At 43.3% G+C, this 16,907-nt stretch overlaps 2 protein-coding genes across 2 annotated transcripts; one reads left to right on the top strand and one right to left on the bottom strand.

Moving 5' to 3' along the window:
• The first annotated feature begins 868 nt into the window (after window positions 1–868).
• On the top strand, window positions 869–7,032 carry SAP30 (Sin3A associated protein 30). Its single transcript, XM_085222470.1, has 4 exons — window positions 869–1,460; window positions 2,218–2,340; window positions 4,610–4,708; window positions 6,698–7,032. Exons 1-4 carry the CDS (start codon window positions 1,161–1,163, stop codon window positions 6,818–6,820), a joined length of 645 nt encoding a protein of 214 aa, XP_085078596.1. The 5' UTR covers window positions 869–1,160; the 3' UTR covers window positions 6,821–7,032.
• Window positions 7,033–7,439: 407 nt separating this feature from the next.
• On the bottom strand, window positions 7,440–16,161 carry SCRG1 (stimulator of chondrogenesis 1). Its single transcript, XM_003205533.5, has 3 exons — window positions 15,867–16,161; window positions 11,582–11,844; window positions 7,440–9,923 (listed from the first exon to the last, which is right to left on the bottom strand). Exons 2-3 carry the CDS (start codon window positions 11,815–11,817, stop codon window positions 9,869–9,871), a joined length of 291 nt encoding a protein of 96 aa, XP_003205581.1. The 5' UTR covers window positions 11,818–11,844; window positions 15,867–16,161; the 3' UTR covers window positions 7,440–9,868.
• Between the last annotated feature and the right edge of the window lie 746 nt (window positions 16,162–16,907).

Below are 16,907 nucleotides of genomic sequence, written 5' to 3' on the forward strand. Positions count from 1 at the left end.
GAAACGTGCCCTTATGCGCAACTGCTGCCTGTTACTGTACGCTCAGCCTAACTCCGCTTGCTGAATCCTTCAGTCACAACTATTGGGAGCGTAAGCGGGACCTACCCTTGTTCTCTAATGCCAGGTTATGCAATCAGATTAAAAAGCCATCTGCAGCACAAACCCAAACTGCGGCATAATCGCGTTCCCTGGCTCAGGCAGGTCTTCGGCTTACACGGGATCTGCGTCTCCTCAAATCGCTCGCTGACCTCCCGGTTACTCTTCTGATTCCACAAGCGCACGGTAATGGATACGGCCACATATTTCCGCGGTTACCTCACGGCGCTCGGAGCGCAGGCAGCCCAGATGCCTGTTCGCGAATTTAAGGGTTCAAAAGGAACGCAAAGCCTCCTTTTCGCGCTCCGAACGCGCTCGGGCGAAAATAGGTCAGAGCCGACCCGTCCATCACCGCAGCGGCTGAGCTATTAAAGGTTTTGCGTTAACGCGACTCTCGTGTAGCTTTCCGAGAGCTCGAAACGCTCGTTTTTCTCGATACCGCCAGCATTTTGGCGGTACGGCCCCGCCGAACGCCCGCATTTCAAATCCCAACGGCCGCGCCGCCGGGGAGGAGCGAGGGCGGCCTCTTAGCAGCCAGCCCGAGCCGCCACCGCCCCAGCGCGATCCGGCCTCCCGGCGGCGGGGGGCGGGCAAAGCCGCGCTCGGAGCTGCGCCCCGCGCCCCTCCAGCGCGGCCGGGGCCGAGCGGAGCGCCTCCCCCGCCGCGCACCTCGGGAGCCGTAGTTTTCCCGCGTCGTCGTTCGTAGCAGAGAGCGGCGGGCGGAACTGCATTTCCCGGCGCGCCCCGCGGCGCGGCTGCGAGCACGCGCGGTGCGATGGGGCGGGGCGGCGGGCAGGTTGCTGTTGTTGCATAGGAAACAGCTGAAGAGTCTCCACATGACAGAGGGGGAAGGAGGAAGTGGGGCGGCCCGTAGGGCGCCGCCAGCGCGCCGGTAGCCGCGGGGCTCGGAGCTCGGGCGCCCGTCGCGCTGCGCGTCCCCCTGCGGCGGGCGAGTCTCGCAGTCCGGGCTGAGCGCGGCCGGAGAGCTCTCCGGGCCCAAGTGCCCCCGCCGGGAGGAAGCGGTGGCGGCGCTTGCGGGGCTTCCCGCCGGCCCGCCGCGGGGCATGAACGGCTTCGCTCCCGAGGAGCTGCCCCAGCGCGGGGCCGACCCCGCCACCGCAGCCGCCGCAGCCGCGGTGAGCTCCGTGGCTGAGGTGCCGGCGGGGCTGGCGCCCCCGGGGCTGGCTGCGGGAGCCGCGGGCTCGGCGGGCGCGGCCGGGGCGGGCGGCCCCGGGGCCGGGCAGCTGTGCTGCCTGCGGGAGGAGGGCGAGCGGTGCGGCCGCGCCGCCGGCAACGCCAGCTTCAGCAAGAGGATCCAGAAGAGCATCTCGCAGAAGAAGGTGAAGATCGAGCTGGACAAGAGCGTAAGTCTTGCGGCAGCGAGCTCGGCTCGGGGGCGGCTTTTAAAGTTCTTTTTTGGTGTGTTTTCTTTTGTTTGCGGTTTTTGGCTTTTTTTTTTTTTCGTCGTTGTTGCTGGCGGCGGGGAAGCGCCTTTTCCCGGTCCCTCCTTTCCCGGAGCGCGCCGCGGTTAGCCCTGCCCGCAACGCTGCCGCCGCCCCGTCCCGCCCCGAGCCCCACGCCGTCGCTGCCCCACCCGGCGGCCGTGGGCGCGGGGCCCCGAGCGCGGAGGACTCGGTGCCGCCGTACGGTGCGGCCCTGCGCAGAAGAGCTGGGACGTGGGGATAACGGCCCGCGTGTTGCTTGACCTTGCGGAGCTAAAGCCGTACGGAGCGGGAGGAGGTGGCGTTTTGCCTCCCGCGGGACACGCCGGAGGCTGCCCGCCTCCCGTGGGCTTTTGGGGATTTTGTGCGTGTTTGTTTGCCGATCCCCGAGTTGCGGCGGGCGGTTGGAGGGAGGGCTGCGTGCGCGCGTGTCCCCGCTGCGCGCGGTTCCCTCCGAGTCAGCCGGGAGCCGCCGCGCTTTCCCTCCTCCGGCCGAGTCGTTGGAGGTAACGCGCGACATAACAATGCCTCCGTGCAGCGGAATCCGGCAGGAGAGCTTCTCCACCTCGCTCCGCGTGAGCGAGGCTGCCGAAAGAATGTCTCCGTAGATGCCTCTGTACCGCAAGGCTGGGAGGAGCTTGCGTGGGTTTGATTGAAAGATGCGGTCTTACTCTTGTAGGCGAGACACCTTTATATCTGTGACTTCCACAAAAACTTAATTCAGAGTGTGAGAAATAGAAGGAAGAGAAAAGGCAGTGATGACGATGGTGACTCACCAGTGCAAGACATCGACACTCCCGAGGTAGCCAACGGTTTTTTCTAATAGTTACGTTAAATCTGTACTGCTGTGCCTGCTTCTGGGGATGGCTCCTGATTCGCTCAGCTTCTGATATGACAGAAGCAAACTGAGCTTTACAGCGCATTTGTTGTATTAAATGTGCAGAATCTCAGACAACTGCAGTGTCAAACTTTCCTTATGGTTTTTGGCTCCAGGATCCTGCTAGAAGTTGTTTTGCTACGTATTAACAAAATTACAGTCTTTTAAGGGTTGACAGGACACACGGGACTTCGGCTATAAATGCTTCTCTGCCACATTCCTCCAATCCTTTCCTTCCATGTGAAATGTGCAGATAGTACCTGTAGTTACCACTTAGTGTAGCTGGAAGTTTCTCAATGAGAGAGCTCTGGTGTTAGTCCTTGTTGGGACAGAGATGCTCAGGCAGTTTTGCTGAAAAGGAGCTGAGATAAGAAGGCATTTCTACTTGCCTTCTCTGCTGCAGGCCAGGGAAACACCATCCATTTTGGAAGTGAACTACTTTCAAACTTTTAAAAGCATTCACATTATACTATGAAAAAACTTTCTTCTTCCCACGTGTGCTGGATTATTTCTGCTACAGTCTGTGTGTTAATTGTGAGCAGAGCCTACCTGGCCTCAACCAAGAGATGTTTCCAGCGTTCATCAGAAAGCGTAGGAGAAGTGTTAACCTATCCTTACGGTCAGCATCAGCAATGTAGGTGATGAAACTTCATGCAGGAATCTCTGCCTGGAGGCACACGGCTCAAGCCTGAAGGCTCAGACTAAGAGGATTTTAGGAGATTGGAAGTAGTTTGATGCTGGGCTGTGGTTTTTGTCAGCTAAAAACATTGGATGGCATCTCTGAAAGCTCTCTGCGTGGCTTAAAGTAACTGTCTGGCAGAGTTGTAACTGCAGCTTTTGCCTCTCTATTTGCTCAGACAAGAATAGAGTACAACACAACTGATGGATATCCTTAGAACAGGAGAAAAGAAGTGTATTTTCAGTGGTAGTAGTGCAGGAGAATAGGTATTTCTGGAGAGTTTTGGGGCAACAGCATGCACTTCCCATGTGGTGCTCTGTGCCTTAGATGCCCACCAGCCCCTGACCACCTGACCCTGATTTTGAATTGCTGTCCAGTTTACTGCTGACCATCTGTAGGGCCTTCTAGTTTCCAGCAGTAGATGTTAGAAGTGATTCGTACCGAGAGGCACTGATTTCCACAATGCTGCTATCTTGAGTATCAGGGCATGCCCGTCCTTTAACATATAAGGCAGGGTTGTATCAAGTCTGGCCAGGTCACCAGGAGTGCAGTGGCACTGTTGTTGCCTTAAATATTGCATAGTTGAGGCTGCTAGATGACTTTAAAATAGGAGTTAATGCCTTAGCCAGTCTTTAATGCAGGAAGTTTGGCGAACGCTGCTGTAATTGCAACTGACCTAACAGAATTTCTTGTTCAACCTGCTTTCTTAGCTTCCTTTCCTCCTCAGTCTTCTGATTAAACTTTCTTTTATGCTGTCAAGGAGGTAGGAGGGTAAGCTGTTGCTGGGAGAAGTGGCTGTTGATCTGAGTGCATGGGATTAAAAACTGAGCGAGTACTGGGTTGAGACTGTGTATTTATATCCCTGTGAGAAGCTTGTGCAATGCTGTGAACTGTCAGCTCACACTGAAAAATAGTTTTGGGCAACTGTGCCTGTGTACATAACTCCTCTGTTGTGCTTATTGTAGCAGAGATATTCCTGGAGACCAAGACCGGCTTTTTTTTTCTCTCCCACTTCAAGCCAAAAACCTTCATGTGCTAGACTTTTTCTTGGTTGTAATGCGTGCTATCTCATGGTGCAGCTATGCTGCTATATTTTATATGTAACTTGTGAAAAACTTCATGGCTGAAAATGAAATGCAGAGACCTCCTTTCGAATCAGCATCTTCACAGACGTTATGAAATTTGTTACTGTGCTTTGTGTCATCACTCTCAAAATGGGGAACAAATGACAACAATAAAAGAAAAAAACCAGAAAAGATTATAGTACTGTAAGTTCTAAATATTGTCTGCTGCTAACAGGAGAAAGAACCATACTCGGTAACATTAAGCTGCTCTGAAGCTGAATTGAATGGTTTTTCTTTCTCCTGGAAGGTGTGGAGTGGTACTTTTTCTGTCAAAATGAGCTCTACTGAGCTGACAGTCTATGACTGTGTATGTGCAGGTTTCCAGGATGATGAGGGAAATCTTATCAATTACATCAGGTTGCTTTCTTCCCCTTTCCTCCTTTTCTTTTAGGTTGATTTATATCAGTTACAAGTGAACACACTTCGAAGGTACAAAAGACACTTCAAGCTACAGACCAGACCGGGACTTAACAAAGCACAGCTTGTTGAAGTACGTGTGAGTGTTTACTCCATAATAGAAAATGCAATTTGCCATGGCATGCCTTGTGTTGGCTTTTTTTCCTGTACAATGTGATCCTTGCATGAAGTGCATATATAATCTGGGTTTTATGAGAGCAAAAAGGAGCTGCTTATCTAGCTTCCTTCACTGCCACAGCTCCTGAGCCAAGTAAAGCAGAAGAAAGAGCTCTTTCCAGGGAAGGGACTCTTAACTTTCAGGAGTGTGTGTGCTTCTTGAAAACAGTGAGCTGAACAGTGAGGTGACCTGTGCATCTTTGGATATCATAGAACTGTGGATTTCTTACCTGTGCATCAGCCACACCTTCTGCTTAAGTATCCTACTAGTGATAACTAGAAATTGAGAGGTAGCAGTGAAGTTCTAGTAAGATCATGCTTGGCTTTAAAAAACTGATTAATATAGGCATCTGTTCGTATACAAAAAGTGCAGAAACCTGAGAAAGTCTTCTATTGATCATTAATCTCATTTAAAAACTGGGCATCTGTTATCACAAAATAGAAGTTCACAAAATTCCTTTTTTATTATAAACATTTTTAAAAGTACTTAAGCTGTATGTGAGTACAGATGTGTGCATTTCTTCTGTATGGGAGTGCAATTTGAAAGTACTTTTGCGCTGCAAAGACACAAATATGTGACAGCACTGGTGACCATTTCAGCAGGGAGGGATAGCTGTCACCTTTTCATTTTTGTACTGTAATGCTCAGTTGTACTTCAGTGCAGACATTTTGTTGATCTCTCTACTAATTAGCACAGACTAATGCCAAGGTTATTAAATGTGTGAGCTCTCCAGGACTGAGCTGTAGGAGTACAATGCTGCTGCCTCTACAATTAAGTATTTTAAATAATTCTTTTTCATGTGAAAGTTGATGCACAGATACATCCAGTTCTTGAGTTAGCAGAACTGATTTGAAAAAGCACAAAAACTTTTGTTCTGTAAAACTGGCATTTCTAAGGAACTGCTTTAGGTACATCTCATGAGATGCTTGCAGTAGCTTATGTTTCATGTGCTGCTCCATGTGAATAGGCAAAGCTGCTGTCACATGCTTTGTTTGATTGACCTAAAGGTCTCTGTGAGCTGTAGCTGCAGAATTTACTGTCATTTACAGTGCATATGATTTCTTGTTACTTGCCTGAGTGTACAAGGGATTTTTTGCTAGCTGTTACTTGTAAGTCCAATTTAAAGGGCTCTGTCAAACTGTCTCTGTTTAGTTTTCACTTTTTTTTCCAAGGTATGTTTTGAAAAGCTTTCTAACTTGCTTATTATATTAAGTATTTATGCTTATGCCTTGTGGTAGATCAATGAGCAGTCTCGATTTCTCACTTCCTTTTGCTAATTTTAGTCCAAAAAAAGTATTCTGGAAAAAGCTGGAAAAGAGACTGGGGCAGTCAGTCCATCTGAGTATTTCCTTATAAAATTGACAGTCCTTTGTGCTGAAGGGGCAAAAACTTCAAACTTCAGCTTTAATAGCTGTAAAGTTGACATATTTAGCATGTACAGCATTGTGAATTTTTGTCATTGACACCCCTGTTTCAAAGAGCTAACTCTTCAGTGCTCATTCTTAAAAATTCTTGTATTTGGGACTTCCTTTTTTTTGTACACAACTTGATACAGACCTCCTTCAGCCTGAGTAATTTGTGTGCCATAGGTTCGTGATGGTCTATAGATGTTATATGCTCTGTATGCAAGGTGTGACTGCACAGATGTAAAGATACTCCTATGCTCCTTGGGAGAAATCTTTTCTTTTCTGATAATTTTCTGGGCATTTTACTTGAGAGATTGTGCTGTATTTGTTTCAGAGTACTCAATGAAACAGTTCCTTTCATACCTTACATATGACTACTAAAGGCTTTCGAAGGGAAGCAGGATTTCCTTTATCCTAAGTTGCTTGATCAAGCTTTTAATGTAGTTATATAACATTTCTGCATATAAGTGTTTAATTTCCTTGCATTCTTCCTTTGTAGATAATTGGCTGCCATTTTAGGACAATTCCAGTGAATGAAAAGGACACCTTAGCATATTTCATCTACTCGGTCAAGAATGACAAGAACAAACCAGATCTAAAGATGGATAGCAGTGTTCATTAGGCAGGGAAGATTGGGACTGAAACTCAGGCCACAAATCAAAAGACTGAGGGTTTTTGTTGATATGCAAAAGCTTTCTTTGTAACTTTTTCTCCCCAGAGAGTTTCTCTGTTTTATTTTTTCATAACCTTGATGATTTGTTTGAGAACCATCTCTTATGAAACAAATTTCCTCACAAACTATTTTAAATAAATATTACTGATATTGTTGCTCAAGTGGGTGTGTCTAACTTATTCAGTGTGTTACTTGTACTTAGTAGTTAAGCTTTGACTACTTATGTAATTATATACAAATATTTTTCAATTAAAGTGTACCAAGGATACATTTATGAATGTACTTCAAGTTCTCATGATGCAGTGCTGTCTTGAGGAGGAAAAAAAAAACACAAAACAAACAAAAAACCCTGAATTAGGGTAGATTTTTGCAGTGGGCTCTTTTTCTTGAGGTTAAAGGCTTTAACTGACAGTTGCAGTTATTAGGTGGGCAGAAATGACTGATCTGGTATCTTCTACTAGGCATGCTATTTCTTGTTCACTGCATGCGTTTATTCAGACCTGTTTAAAAACAACACACTAAAAGTAACAAGAGCAAAATATTATTTTAATTTGGTATCTTAGTAAAGTTTGTGATGTTAAAGACAGTGTTATGTATGATTTCTTGTATTTTCACTGTTAGCTTTGTGTTAATCTAAACATGTGGTACATGAAACATGATTTTCTTTTGCTTTAAACTGTGTGCATTGGCTGAAGAAAGGCAGGAGAAGAAGCTTAAAGAGAAGGAAGACAGCTTTAGTTAGCATTTGTTGCAGCTTCTGACCTTAGCAGATTTTCAAAAGCTCTTTCTTAAATGTGGGGAAAAATGAGAAAGTGGTATTTCTGTGGTCTCATCTGCTAGTATTAACCTTGTGAAGTTTTTTTGAAAGACATCACTGCAACCAAGATGCTCCATTTTGCTCTTTGACCTGTGGCACTCTGTTGCTTAAAACTGAATGATAATAAACCCAAAACTCAAACTGGCTTCCTTCTCAGGAGCTATAAGTACCCTAATTTCTTTCACTTACAACGTCATATGTCTTTCCACACTGGGGTTTTGCACTGTTGGCCAAAGTTCAAGCTGGTTAGTGATACCAGGCTGGTGCGGGGTAAAGTTGGTAATCCTTTGGAAAGATATTTCAGTACTCGTTTCATGGCAATGACTGTAAAGTTGTTTATGAAGTATCTTTTGCACAAGTTACATTTGTTATCTACAGCATTAGTTGGAGAGACAGCCAAGGAACCCAGCACTGAATTGAACATGTGGAGGATAAAGGCTTTTTCTTTGTTACAGGATGGAGAACAAGGATGGGTGTTCCTGCATAGATTTGGCAGGGGCTGTAGAAGCTTTTTCTGGAGGGGAGGAGAGCGAGGAGAGACAAAAATGAGCTTATATTGGAAATAGGTCCGTGGCCCTATGCTGCTGCATGTGGGAAGTGGCAAAACTTTTTTTTCATCAGATTATGTATTTTTCCACATCAATAATGGTAAAAGGGAAGTAACCGAAAATCATCTACTGACTTTACTACCCAGCTGTGCATCTGCCTTAATTTTTGTAGCTGTTGCACTGGAAAGCTATGAATGGCAGATATACACTACCTGATTGGCAAAGAAAGTAGATGGCACGACCCACAGAAACTACGTCCTCGCTGCTACGAGAAGCTCATAGAGGACTTTGCACAAAAGTGGATACTGTATGTTTTCTTAGCAGAAAACTGAATTTGGTAATTTTGACAATGCATTGCCAGATTCCCCATTTCCATCATCCTTAACTGATTATTTTATTAGAAGCCCAAATGACTCAGGAGTAATTATATGAACCAGGCTTTAAAAGCCTGATGATACAAGCTGTTTGTTTCAATAGTCTAAAAACTACTTGGCAAAAATAGTAAATGCAGATTTACTTGTAACTCTTACTATTGGTTATGTATAATTAATCTATCACTGTGCATATCTAAGCATTATTTACTAACGGATGAAGTAAAACAGTCTTTGTGCTATTTCACATTTATATGTGAAATAAGTTTGGTGTGCTGGTGGTAGCAGTTTTCACGATGTGGTGTTGTAAGGTGATTATCATAGAGTCATCAAGGTTGGAAAAGGCCTCTAAGATCGCCTACTCCAACCATCAACCCATCCCCACTGTTCCCACTAACCATGTCCTTAGGTGAGCAGTGCACTAGTTCAAGGGGCAAGACAGTTACATTTGTACTACATGTTCCATGTTACTGTCCCATTCTCCTTCTAAGTCTTTCTGAATACAGATATCTATGTTCTATCACTGCTGTTGTAGTGTTTTGAAAGCTCAATCTTTAATGCCTCAAGATTTCAGATGCAATTAACAAATTAGACATAATTATCACTTATACGTACCTTAGTACTATTAATACGAATTTTGACTCTTTCCAGTGGAATTTTGAAATATGAGTAATGCAGACTAGTGGGTTTTGGTTTTTGCAGGCACCCAAGTAAAAGTGGGAGCCTGAGTGCAGAAGGCCACATACTGACTAGCATTGCCTTAAAGCGGTGCTAACAGTGAAGCAGCAATAAAGCAATAGGAAGCTGCACTGCAGTGGATTCCGGCAAGAGTCACTCTTAGCCACGTGAAGGCTTAACCTTGATGTTCCTTTTTGAAAATTAGTTGAGAAAGTGTGGTTATTAAAAGGATATATACACACGTGTGTGTGTGTATATATATATATATTTTTATTTTTTTTTATTTTTTTTTTTTTTTCTTTTGCTAGGAGATAAATACTGGTACAATTATGAGCAGATACAGTCTTTCACATCCTTATGGAACTAATTAAGGCAGCTACCGTATCCAAAAGGAGAACTTCTTACATATTTCACAAAGCATAGAGAGGATGTTTTTCTCCTGTAGAAAGATAGTTTCTACAGTGTGCTTAGAGAGGAAGTTTATTTTGTTTTGGCTGTTGCTGGCTTTATTTTTTTCCCTTGAAAGCGTATTTTGTGATTGTGGAATGATGTCAGTTGTCCTCAGTGGCAGGCTCAATGTTGATCACTCACTGTTACAGGGGATCACAAAAGATATCTTCGGTCCAAAGAAAATCTCCCTGAAAGATATTAGATACTTAAATAATTATGAGAACTTTAACATGTTATGCATTTCCAGGGTTGGGTTTTTTTTCCAGGTTTTGCTAGGATGTGTATGTGATCACTGTGTTTATGGGATGCCCTTCCAGCAATGCAAATGCAGCTGCAGGTATGTATGAAGGCACTGTATATTTTTTCCTCTCCTCGCCTGGTTCAGAAACATTGGCAAAACTTTAATTGACTGACAAGTGTGCTGGCGTTCTAGCATGGTGTTGTAGCTTTGTGAGGGTAAACTTTATCAAATATTTGATATTATTAAAAAAAAAACAACTCATGTGTATACGCATACTATTTAGTGCTGTTAGTTCTATGGGCAGACCTACAGAGTAGATATTCTTTATATCAAGGTGGGTGAAGACCTCCCTGTATATTTACATCCAAGTAAGAGGCTTTCTGGAGCTGTTCAAAGCTCTGTAGTTAAAGCTGGAAACCTGAAGTGTGCTCTTTGTGAGGGCACAGTATCTGGTGAAACCATTACTTATACCCTACTCTCAGTTTGAATGTAAAGTTCCTATTTTTAGGAGTCATTGCCAGTTGGTTCAAATTCATTCCCATACAAGAATGGTGCAACTTGCCTTTTGGATTTTAGGGGACTTGAGAATGTTGGACAAGAGGAGCTTGTATAGAAAGTCATTTCTGCTTGTTTATGTAATGCTATCACGTTATAATGTCCCTGAACTATTAGTAAGTTGTCAAGTTGATGTTTTATCTAAATTTCCTGGGGAAGGATGCATGTTCTTAGTGTAAAACAGCAAAAACCCCACATTGCGTGAGAATTTTGCTGTTCTGCTCTGTCAGCCAGCGGAAGAAGACAACGAAATCTTTTTCTCCTTTGCAGGTATTTGTGGACCTGTTCTCCCCCCATTTGCTTTACTGCTCTAAACAGCTGTCTTTAAAGAATCTTTTATTGGGCTGACACATCTGCACGTGCCTTAGAGTAGCATCGTCTGTTGTGTAACAGAAATCAAATGGCTTTGTTTATGATCCTGAAAACATTTTCATTGCAAAGTGCCGCGACTAAGGATCTGTAGTTCTCAGACTGAATTTAGATCAAAGTTACTGGCAGAAGAGTCAGAAGTTGGATAATTTAAATGCCAAATTCCCCTCTGCTGGGACGTGCAGATTTGCAAAGTATGCTGAGCATGTCCCGGGTGAGGCTCTGAAAAACAAACATCAAAAACTGCCAGTGTGTCAGGTAATCGGATACATCTTGATACAGTTTCAAGCCACCTGAAGAGATACACTTCTCTAAAATGATACTTTATTCCAGCAGTGGAAACTAGGAAATGATACAAATACAAGTGGCTGTACAGAACCCTCTGAGTTTCTGTGCAATTAGTGTAATCTTTGGTAGGACAAGGGGGAATGGTTTTAAACTGAGACGTGGGAGGTTTAGGTTAGATATTAGGAGGAATTTTTTCACTCAGAGAGTGGTGATGCACTGGAACAGGTTGCCCAAGGAGGTTGTGGATGCCCCATCCCTGGAGGCATTCAAGGCCAGGCTGGATGTGGCTCTGGGCAGCCTGGTCTGGGCTTAGCGATCCTGCGCACAGCAAGGAGGTTGAAACTAGATGATCTTTGAGGGCCTTTTCAACCCAGCCCGTTCTATGAATCTTACTTTGGACAGCAGAGCAGTTCCTTGAAGTTGCAGTAACAGATGGTCTCACAGCCTTCTCCTTCCCAAAAGTGATCCTGCAGGCTCTCATCAACTTGCCGGAGGCTCGCCATGCCTTCAGGAATGCTGTGACAGCTGTGGTCATGCAGGACCCTCTTGTAGCACTTAGGCCGCCGGGAGGGCACTGTGTGGGCACCCAGGAGGGCACTCAGCAGAAGAAGAACTGAGAGCATCTTCATTTTTGGAAAGTTTCCTGTGCAGCAGTGCTAAATAGAAATGAGATACGTGACACGGATACAGCTGTTGGGTGGATCTCTTTCCCCAGTCTGTTTTCTATCTTACATTTTTCTGTCTTTCCTGTGAACTTATGGAGGCTTGAGCGTCTGTGTTGGAGAGTGTTTTCTCCTAGGAGATGAATAAGATTGCCATGGAATTGATATTCATTACTTTCTGTACAACCACGGGAATCCTATCGCTGGGAACTGAGGCTTCTGTTGCTGGCAATTTGTTGTTACTTGCCCTCTCACCTTGAGAAAATTGCTCTGAGTTGGCTGTGCGCTCTCAGTGATGTGAGTGAGCACATTGCTGGCTACCAAGGCAGGGAGAACATGAGTCTCGTAGCTTTCCAGGTGATTTTGGCTGGTTAAGAATGTTGAAATGAGTCACTAACTTAACATTAGCAGTATGTTTCCCCGTAAAAAAAAAAATACGAGCATTCCTAGTTCTAACTATGGTAACATTTAGAAGGATTTTGTTGTCTTTCATTCCGTTGGCACATAGTTGATCCCTTTATGCTGCCACAGCAGAATTCTAGGCTGTTACATGTGGGTACAGGATAGGGTATTCTAAACTAACCTGGACATAATTAGCAGTAAAACACCCTTTGAGCAAAGACCAAAATAAATGCCAAGTTCAAGTGCCATAGCTTTTATCTAGGTAAGAAAAAAATAGGGCATGACAGGCATAGAGGTCACTCAGATAATTGAGTCGTGCTTGTGTTATTTTGTGGGACACTTGAGTCATTCTTGAAAAACAAACAATAAACTATTAAACATATACATTTACTGTACTTGCAGTATTTTTTTCCTATGTAGATTCTTAATTACCATAGCTAGCTTGCTGATACTCTGTTTCTTCAGCTGATGAATGGCAAGCTGGAGACAACTTAAGAAATCTGGCAATTTAAATTCATATTGGGGATCAAATGCTACAGTGATGCTCTTCAATTATATTTTCCATAAGATTTTGTGCAAACTTTTAACATCACTGACCCAATAAAGTGTTAAAAATTGGCTAATAAGTTAAGGAATACGATTACAATGATAATAAACTTTTATGTATTTTCGAACTTCCGTCGTAGGAACAAAATTAATTGAACAGTTCCTTCTAGTTTCTGTGAACTTGTACATGAACTTTTGCATAGTAGACTCCTATAAACTACTGGTAATGGAGCCTTGGGGATCTATTTTTGAATTGCCTTCGAGTGCAGTATTGAATAGCTCACTGTCTTTATTAGTTTTAGGCCTCAAAACCACTTCTCAAGTAAAGTAAAAATTGTTCTAACTTTGTCTGATGTTTCAAGTAAAGAATCTGCATTGTTATACTAATAACTTTGTTTTGTAGTAGAAATACTGCAGTTACGAGGGTTTTGCTCAGAGAATTGTAATGCTCAAAGAAGTTTGTGCTGTACCTCAGTAAACATCAGTGTTGAGGAATACAGTTTAACATTTTTCTGTTCAAATAATTGAACTTCATTATGTAAGTATTTAACGGAAGAAACATTCCATGCAAAAGAAATTTAGGAAACAGATGAGGTTTTTGTCTTTGTTTTTTGTGGTTGGATTATTCTGTGAGTTGCTCCCCTGAGGACAAGGCATTCATAATATCTTGTGCACGTTTTTTGTACTTAATTTGAATGAGGTTTTCCCTAAATGGAGTTTAGCTGGAGTGTTCATTTCAATCTGTTGCCAGCTGCCGATCTGCTCTAAATTAATAGGAACACATTCTGTCCCGAAAACTGACAGATTTTCTGCAGGCTGTCAAATTGCTGGATTCAAGAATCGTGATCTACAGCTGAGGATAACTCAGTATTCACTTTGGAGTGCAGGAAGGTGTTGCTATAGTGCATCATTGAGAACCGAGATGGATGGCTGCCAAAAGTGGTATTAGCAAAGTCATGTGCCAGTGAGCTGTGGATAGACAGCTTTGCTCGCAGGCTGGTAATGCATCTTGCCTACTCAGTACTGCTGCTTTTCAGAACAGTACTTTATTAAAATTGTTATTGTTGTTTTTTTTTTTTTTTCTCCTGAATACTTCCTGTTTCTTTGTGGTTAGTAACTGAAAGGAAACTTTCAGTTAGAAGAACTTTCTTCAAAAGATTGGTCCTTTACTGTAAAAGAATGGTGCCTATTGGCAGGTGAAAGATTGTTAAGGACCTGGAGTGTTTCAGCAGTTCCCTGCACAGGGTCAGTGGTGATGAACCTGGCAGACCTTTCAGATGCAGAATCTTCTGTTTCCTGACAAACTGCTGTGAATTCTTCCAAACTACGGTGATGGAATATCACTTGATTGCTTAGGTAAACAGCAGAGCTAGAAAGTGCATATTTATATCAAAATGTATGTCAAAGACCTTATCTACCTTTGCTTAGAGGTCTTCTCTCATAAAACAAATCAGGGAAATTTGAACAAATCCGATCTCCAAAGTGACCCAAAGAATCATTGCCAGCAAATGGTGCTAGATTTATGCAAAGCCTTCAAAAAGCAGCAGTGCCAGCCAGTGCAAAGCCTGACCAGATTGCTCTATCAAAACCGTATCACTTCCAGTTCTAACAGAGGAGTTAAGCCATCTACAAATATTTAAAATGAACTCCTGGCAGTTGCAGAAATCCATTTTAAGGAGTTAACTCCATGGTTACTTTGACACAATGTAAGTAAAGTTCAGGGAAGAAGTTCAGCTGGACAAACAAATGCTTTGGAAGATTTAGAATTTTGCATGGAGCAAAATTCATTTCATTGGAGCATATGTGCTGTGATTCAGGAATTACTGTTATCCCTGCTCATTCAGCAGAGAGCATTTGAATTGTTCTGACAAGCAATTTGGCACCATCTCATAGTCAGAAAAAGACCAAGCAAACAAACAAACAAAAAAAACCAACCAAGTTTCAGCATCCAGATCTGTGAATTATAGGGTAATATTTCATGCAGATAGTGATGCTCTTTTCCCTGTGACAGTGCTGGGAACTCTGGTATGAGCAGTAGGAGACAGAAACAGGGAAAACTGAGGAATGGCACAAAAATATATGTCATAATGTATCTAGGAGATCCTAAAGGATTAGGAAAAGATGCATGTTTACAAGTTTTGTCTCTTAACTGTACTTTTCAGAGTTGTTATGCTTTTCTGTGCGTCTCCAGTTGCCTAATCCTAAAAATGAGCAGTAACTTTTCCCATACTGACGTGGCATATGATCTTTTCCAGTCAGTTCAGTGATGTGCTGGGTTAGCAAGCTGGCTAATTGTGCCTTAAAAAGTGAAGCAAATGTTATTATATGTATACATCACACTCTCTTTGTGTGTGGAGTTAAAGAGCTAAAAGCACCCACTTGGAATTAAAAGTCCTAATCATTTGTTATTTGTCAGGTTATCTTTCAGAAACACCTGCAATTCCTGGCTTCAACCTGTAAAAAGCAGAACTTAACATTGAATATTTCAGTGTTAGTGCATTATAGGTAGGCTTATTAGTACATTCATAAGAAGTCATTACACAAGAACTGCATAACTGATATTATTATAAAGAACTTTCTTCCATAAAAAAGTAGTCAAATCTGTTTTGCTTGAACAGTTGGTGCATTGTGAGGACTGCAGCTATTCCACTGAGGATGAATTTGGTGAATTGCTGCTTTGTAATTCCCATCAATACCACGATTCTTTCCAGAAAATGAATTCTCATTAAAATCTAGTTCTCTTAAAGTCAGCAATTTGTTGTGAGCGCACCTCTCTCTGCATTTACCAACTTTGCAATAATATTGAGTACAGGAAGGCGATGTAGCACATTTAATGGCTTTGGATGTTAATATCTAACATTCAACCTTGAAGAAGAGCAAGATAGGAAAGAAGGCTCTTTAGCTGGATCATACCCACACGTTTGTCTCAACTAACATATTTTGCCTACAGTGTATCTGATCTCCCCAGATCATCTTCTGTATGTTCCCACATATTTTTCTAATTCTGCAGTCTTTAACTAGCACCAGAAGAACATGTGAACAGTGATAATTTCAGGAACTAGACGTACCTTTTTCTTCTGCTTCTCTCCTTTTCACTTTCTTAGCAGATGAATCTTTTCAGATGTACACAGAGCTAGAGCTGGAGGGGATGAGCAGAGGAAGGGCTGATGGAGGTGCTGGACAAACAGCCTTTTGTCTGGCCTGGCTTCTGTCTGTGAGTGAGTGACACGCTCACTGCTCCAGAGAGGCGCAGAGGATGGGCTTCAAGAACTGCCTCTTTCAGACACTGCCAACCTTGATGAGGGAAAGAACAGAGAGTGCATCCCTTCCAGCAGGAAGCACTTAGTCCATCCAGGACCTGATGGCAAGGTATCTCCTCAGTGAGCAAACCACAACACTGAGAATGAATGGAGAAAGTGCCCTGTGGAATACGTGCCCTGCTGTGCCACCCGAGCAGGGCTGTGCTGAGCTGGGCATGCAGCCAGCCAGCAGGCTTGTGTAATCCTTGCCTTTGAGATTCTGTTTTTTGAGACTGAAAGAATGGAGAACTGTAATTATTTTAGCCAGATTCTTCTATGGCCTACAATATGACACCGTGCACTGTGTTCATCACTGGCCAATGTTTAATCAAGAGGTAAAGAGTTACACTGAACAGTATTTCAGAGGAAGTTATATTAGACTAATATAACTACTCAAGTAATCCGATGTGATAAGAACACACAAACTGAGGTCCTTGAATAGATCTGAAGTATTAATAAGAAAGCAGTCTCTGGGGTAAACTCTGGGACTTGGTAGTGTCCTTCCATTTATCTTGCAGTTTGGTCTCTTTTGTTCTGGTCATCCTGTCTCTATTTCCTCATATGGATAGGGAAGTACAATTGTACCTTAGATTTTGATCTGCAGTTTTTTACATTGTCTAGTATCTAGTGCATCATTTTGGTTCTCCCATTTCTTTGTAAGGATTTGTAGTTCCATATTTTATTGGGCAGCTTCCAGTGGAGAGGTTTGTTAGGAGTGCGAATAGGTACCTCTGCTCAGCTGCTCCAGTTTGCAATTTAATGTCTTGATGCTGTGATGCTTGCAGCCTGAATGTCCCCTCTGAAAGGAGC

Source organism: Meleagris gallopavo, chromosome 4 (assembly GCF_905368555.1).
Source record: "Meleagris gallopavo chromosome 4, MGAL_WU_HG_1.1, whole genome shotgun sequence".
NCBI lineage: Eukaryota > Metazoa > Chordata > Aves > Galliformes > Phasianidae > Meleagris > Meleagris gallopavo.

Bases quoted from the DNA above. Each gene is read 5' to 3' on its own strand.
- SAP30 (XM_085222470.1), top strand. From the start codon at position 1,161: ATGAACGGCTTCGCTCCCGAGGAGCTGCCCCAGCGCGGGGCCGACCCC. The intron at 1,461-2,217 runs GTAAGTCTTGCG...TTACTCTTGTAG, and splicing joins AGATCGAGCTGGACAAGAGC to GCGAGACACCTTTATATCTG. The intron at 2,341-4,609 runs GTAGCCAACGGT...CTTTTCTTTTAG, and splicing joins AAGACATCGACACTCCCGAG to GTTGATTTATATCAGTTACA.
- SCRG1 (XM_003205533.5), bottom strand. From the start codon at position 11,817: ATGAAGATGCTCTCAGTTCTTCTTCTGCTGAGTGCCCTCCTGGGTGCC. The intron at 9,924-11,581 runs GTAAGATTCATA...AATATCTTTCAG, and splicing joins GAACTGCTCTGCTGTCCAAA to GGAGATTTTCTTTGGACCGA.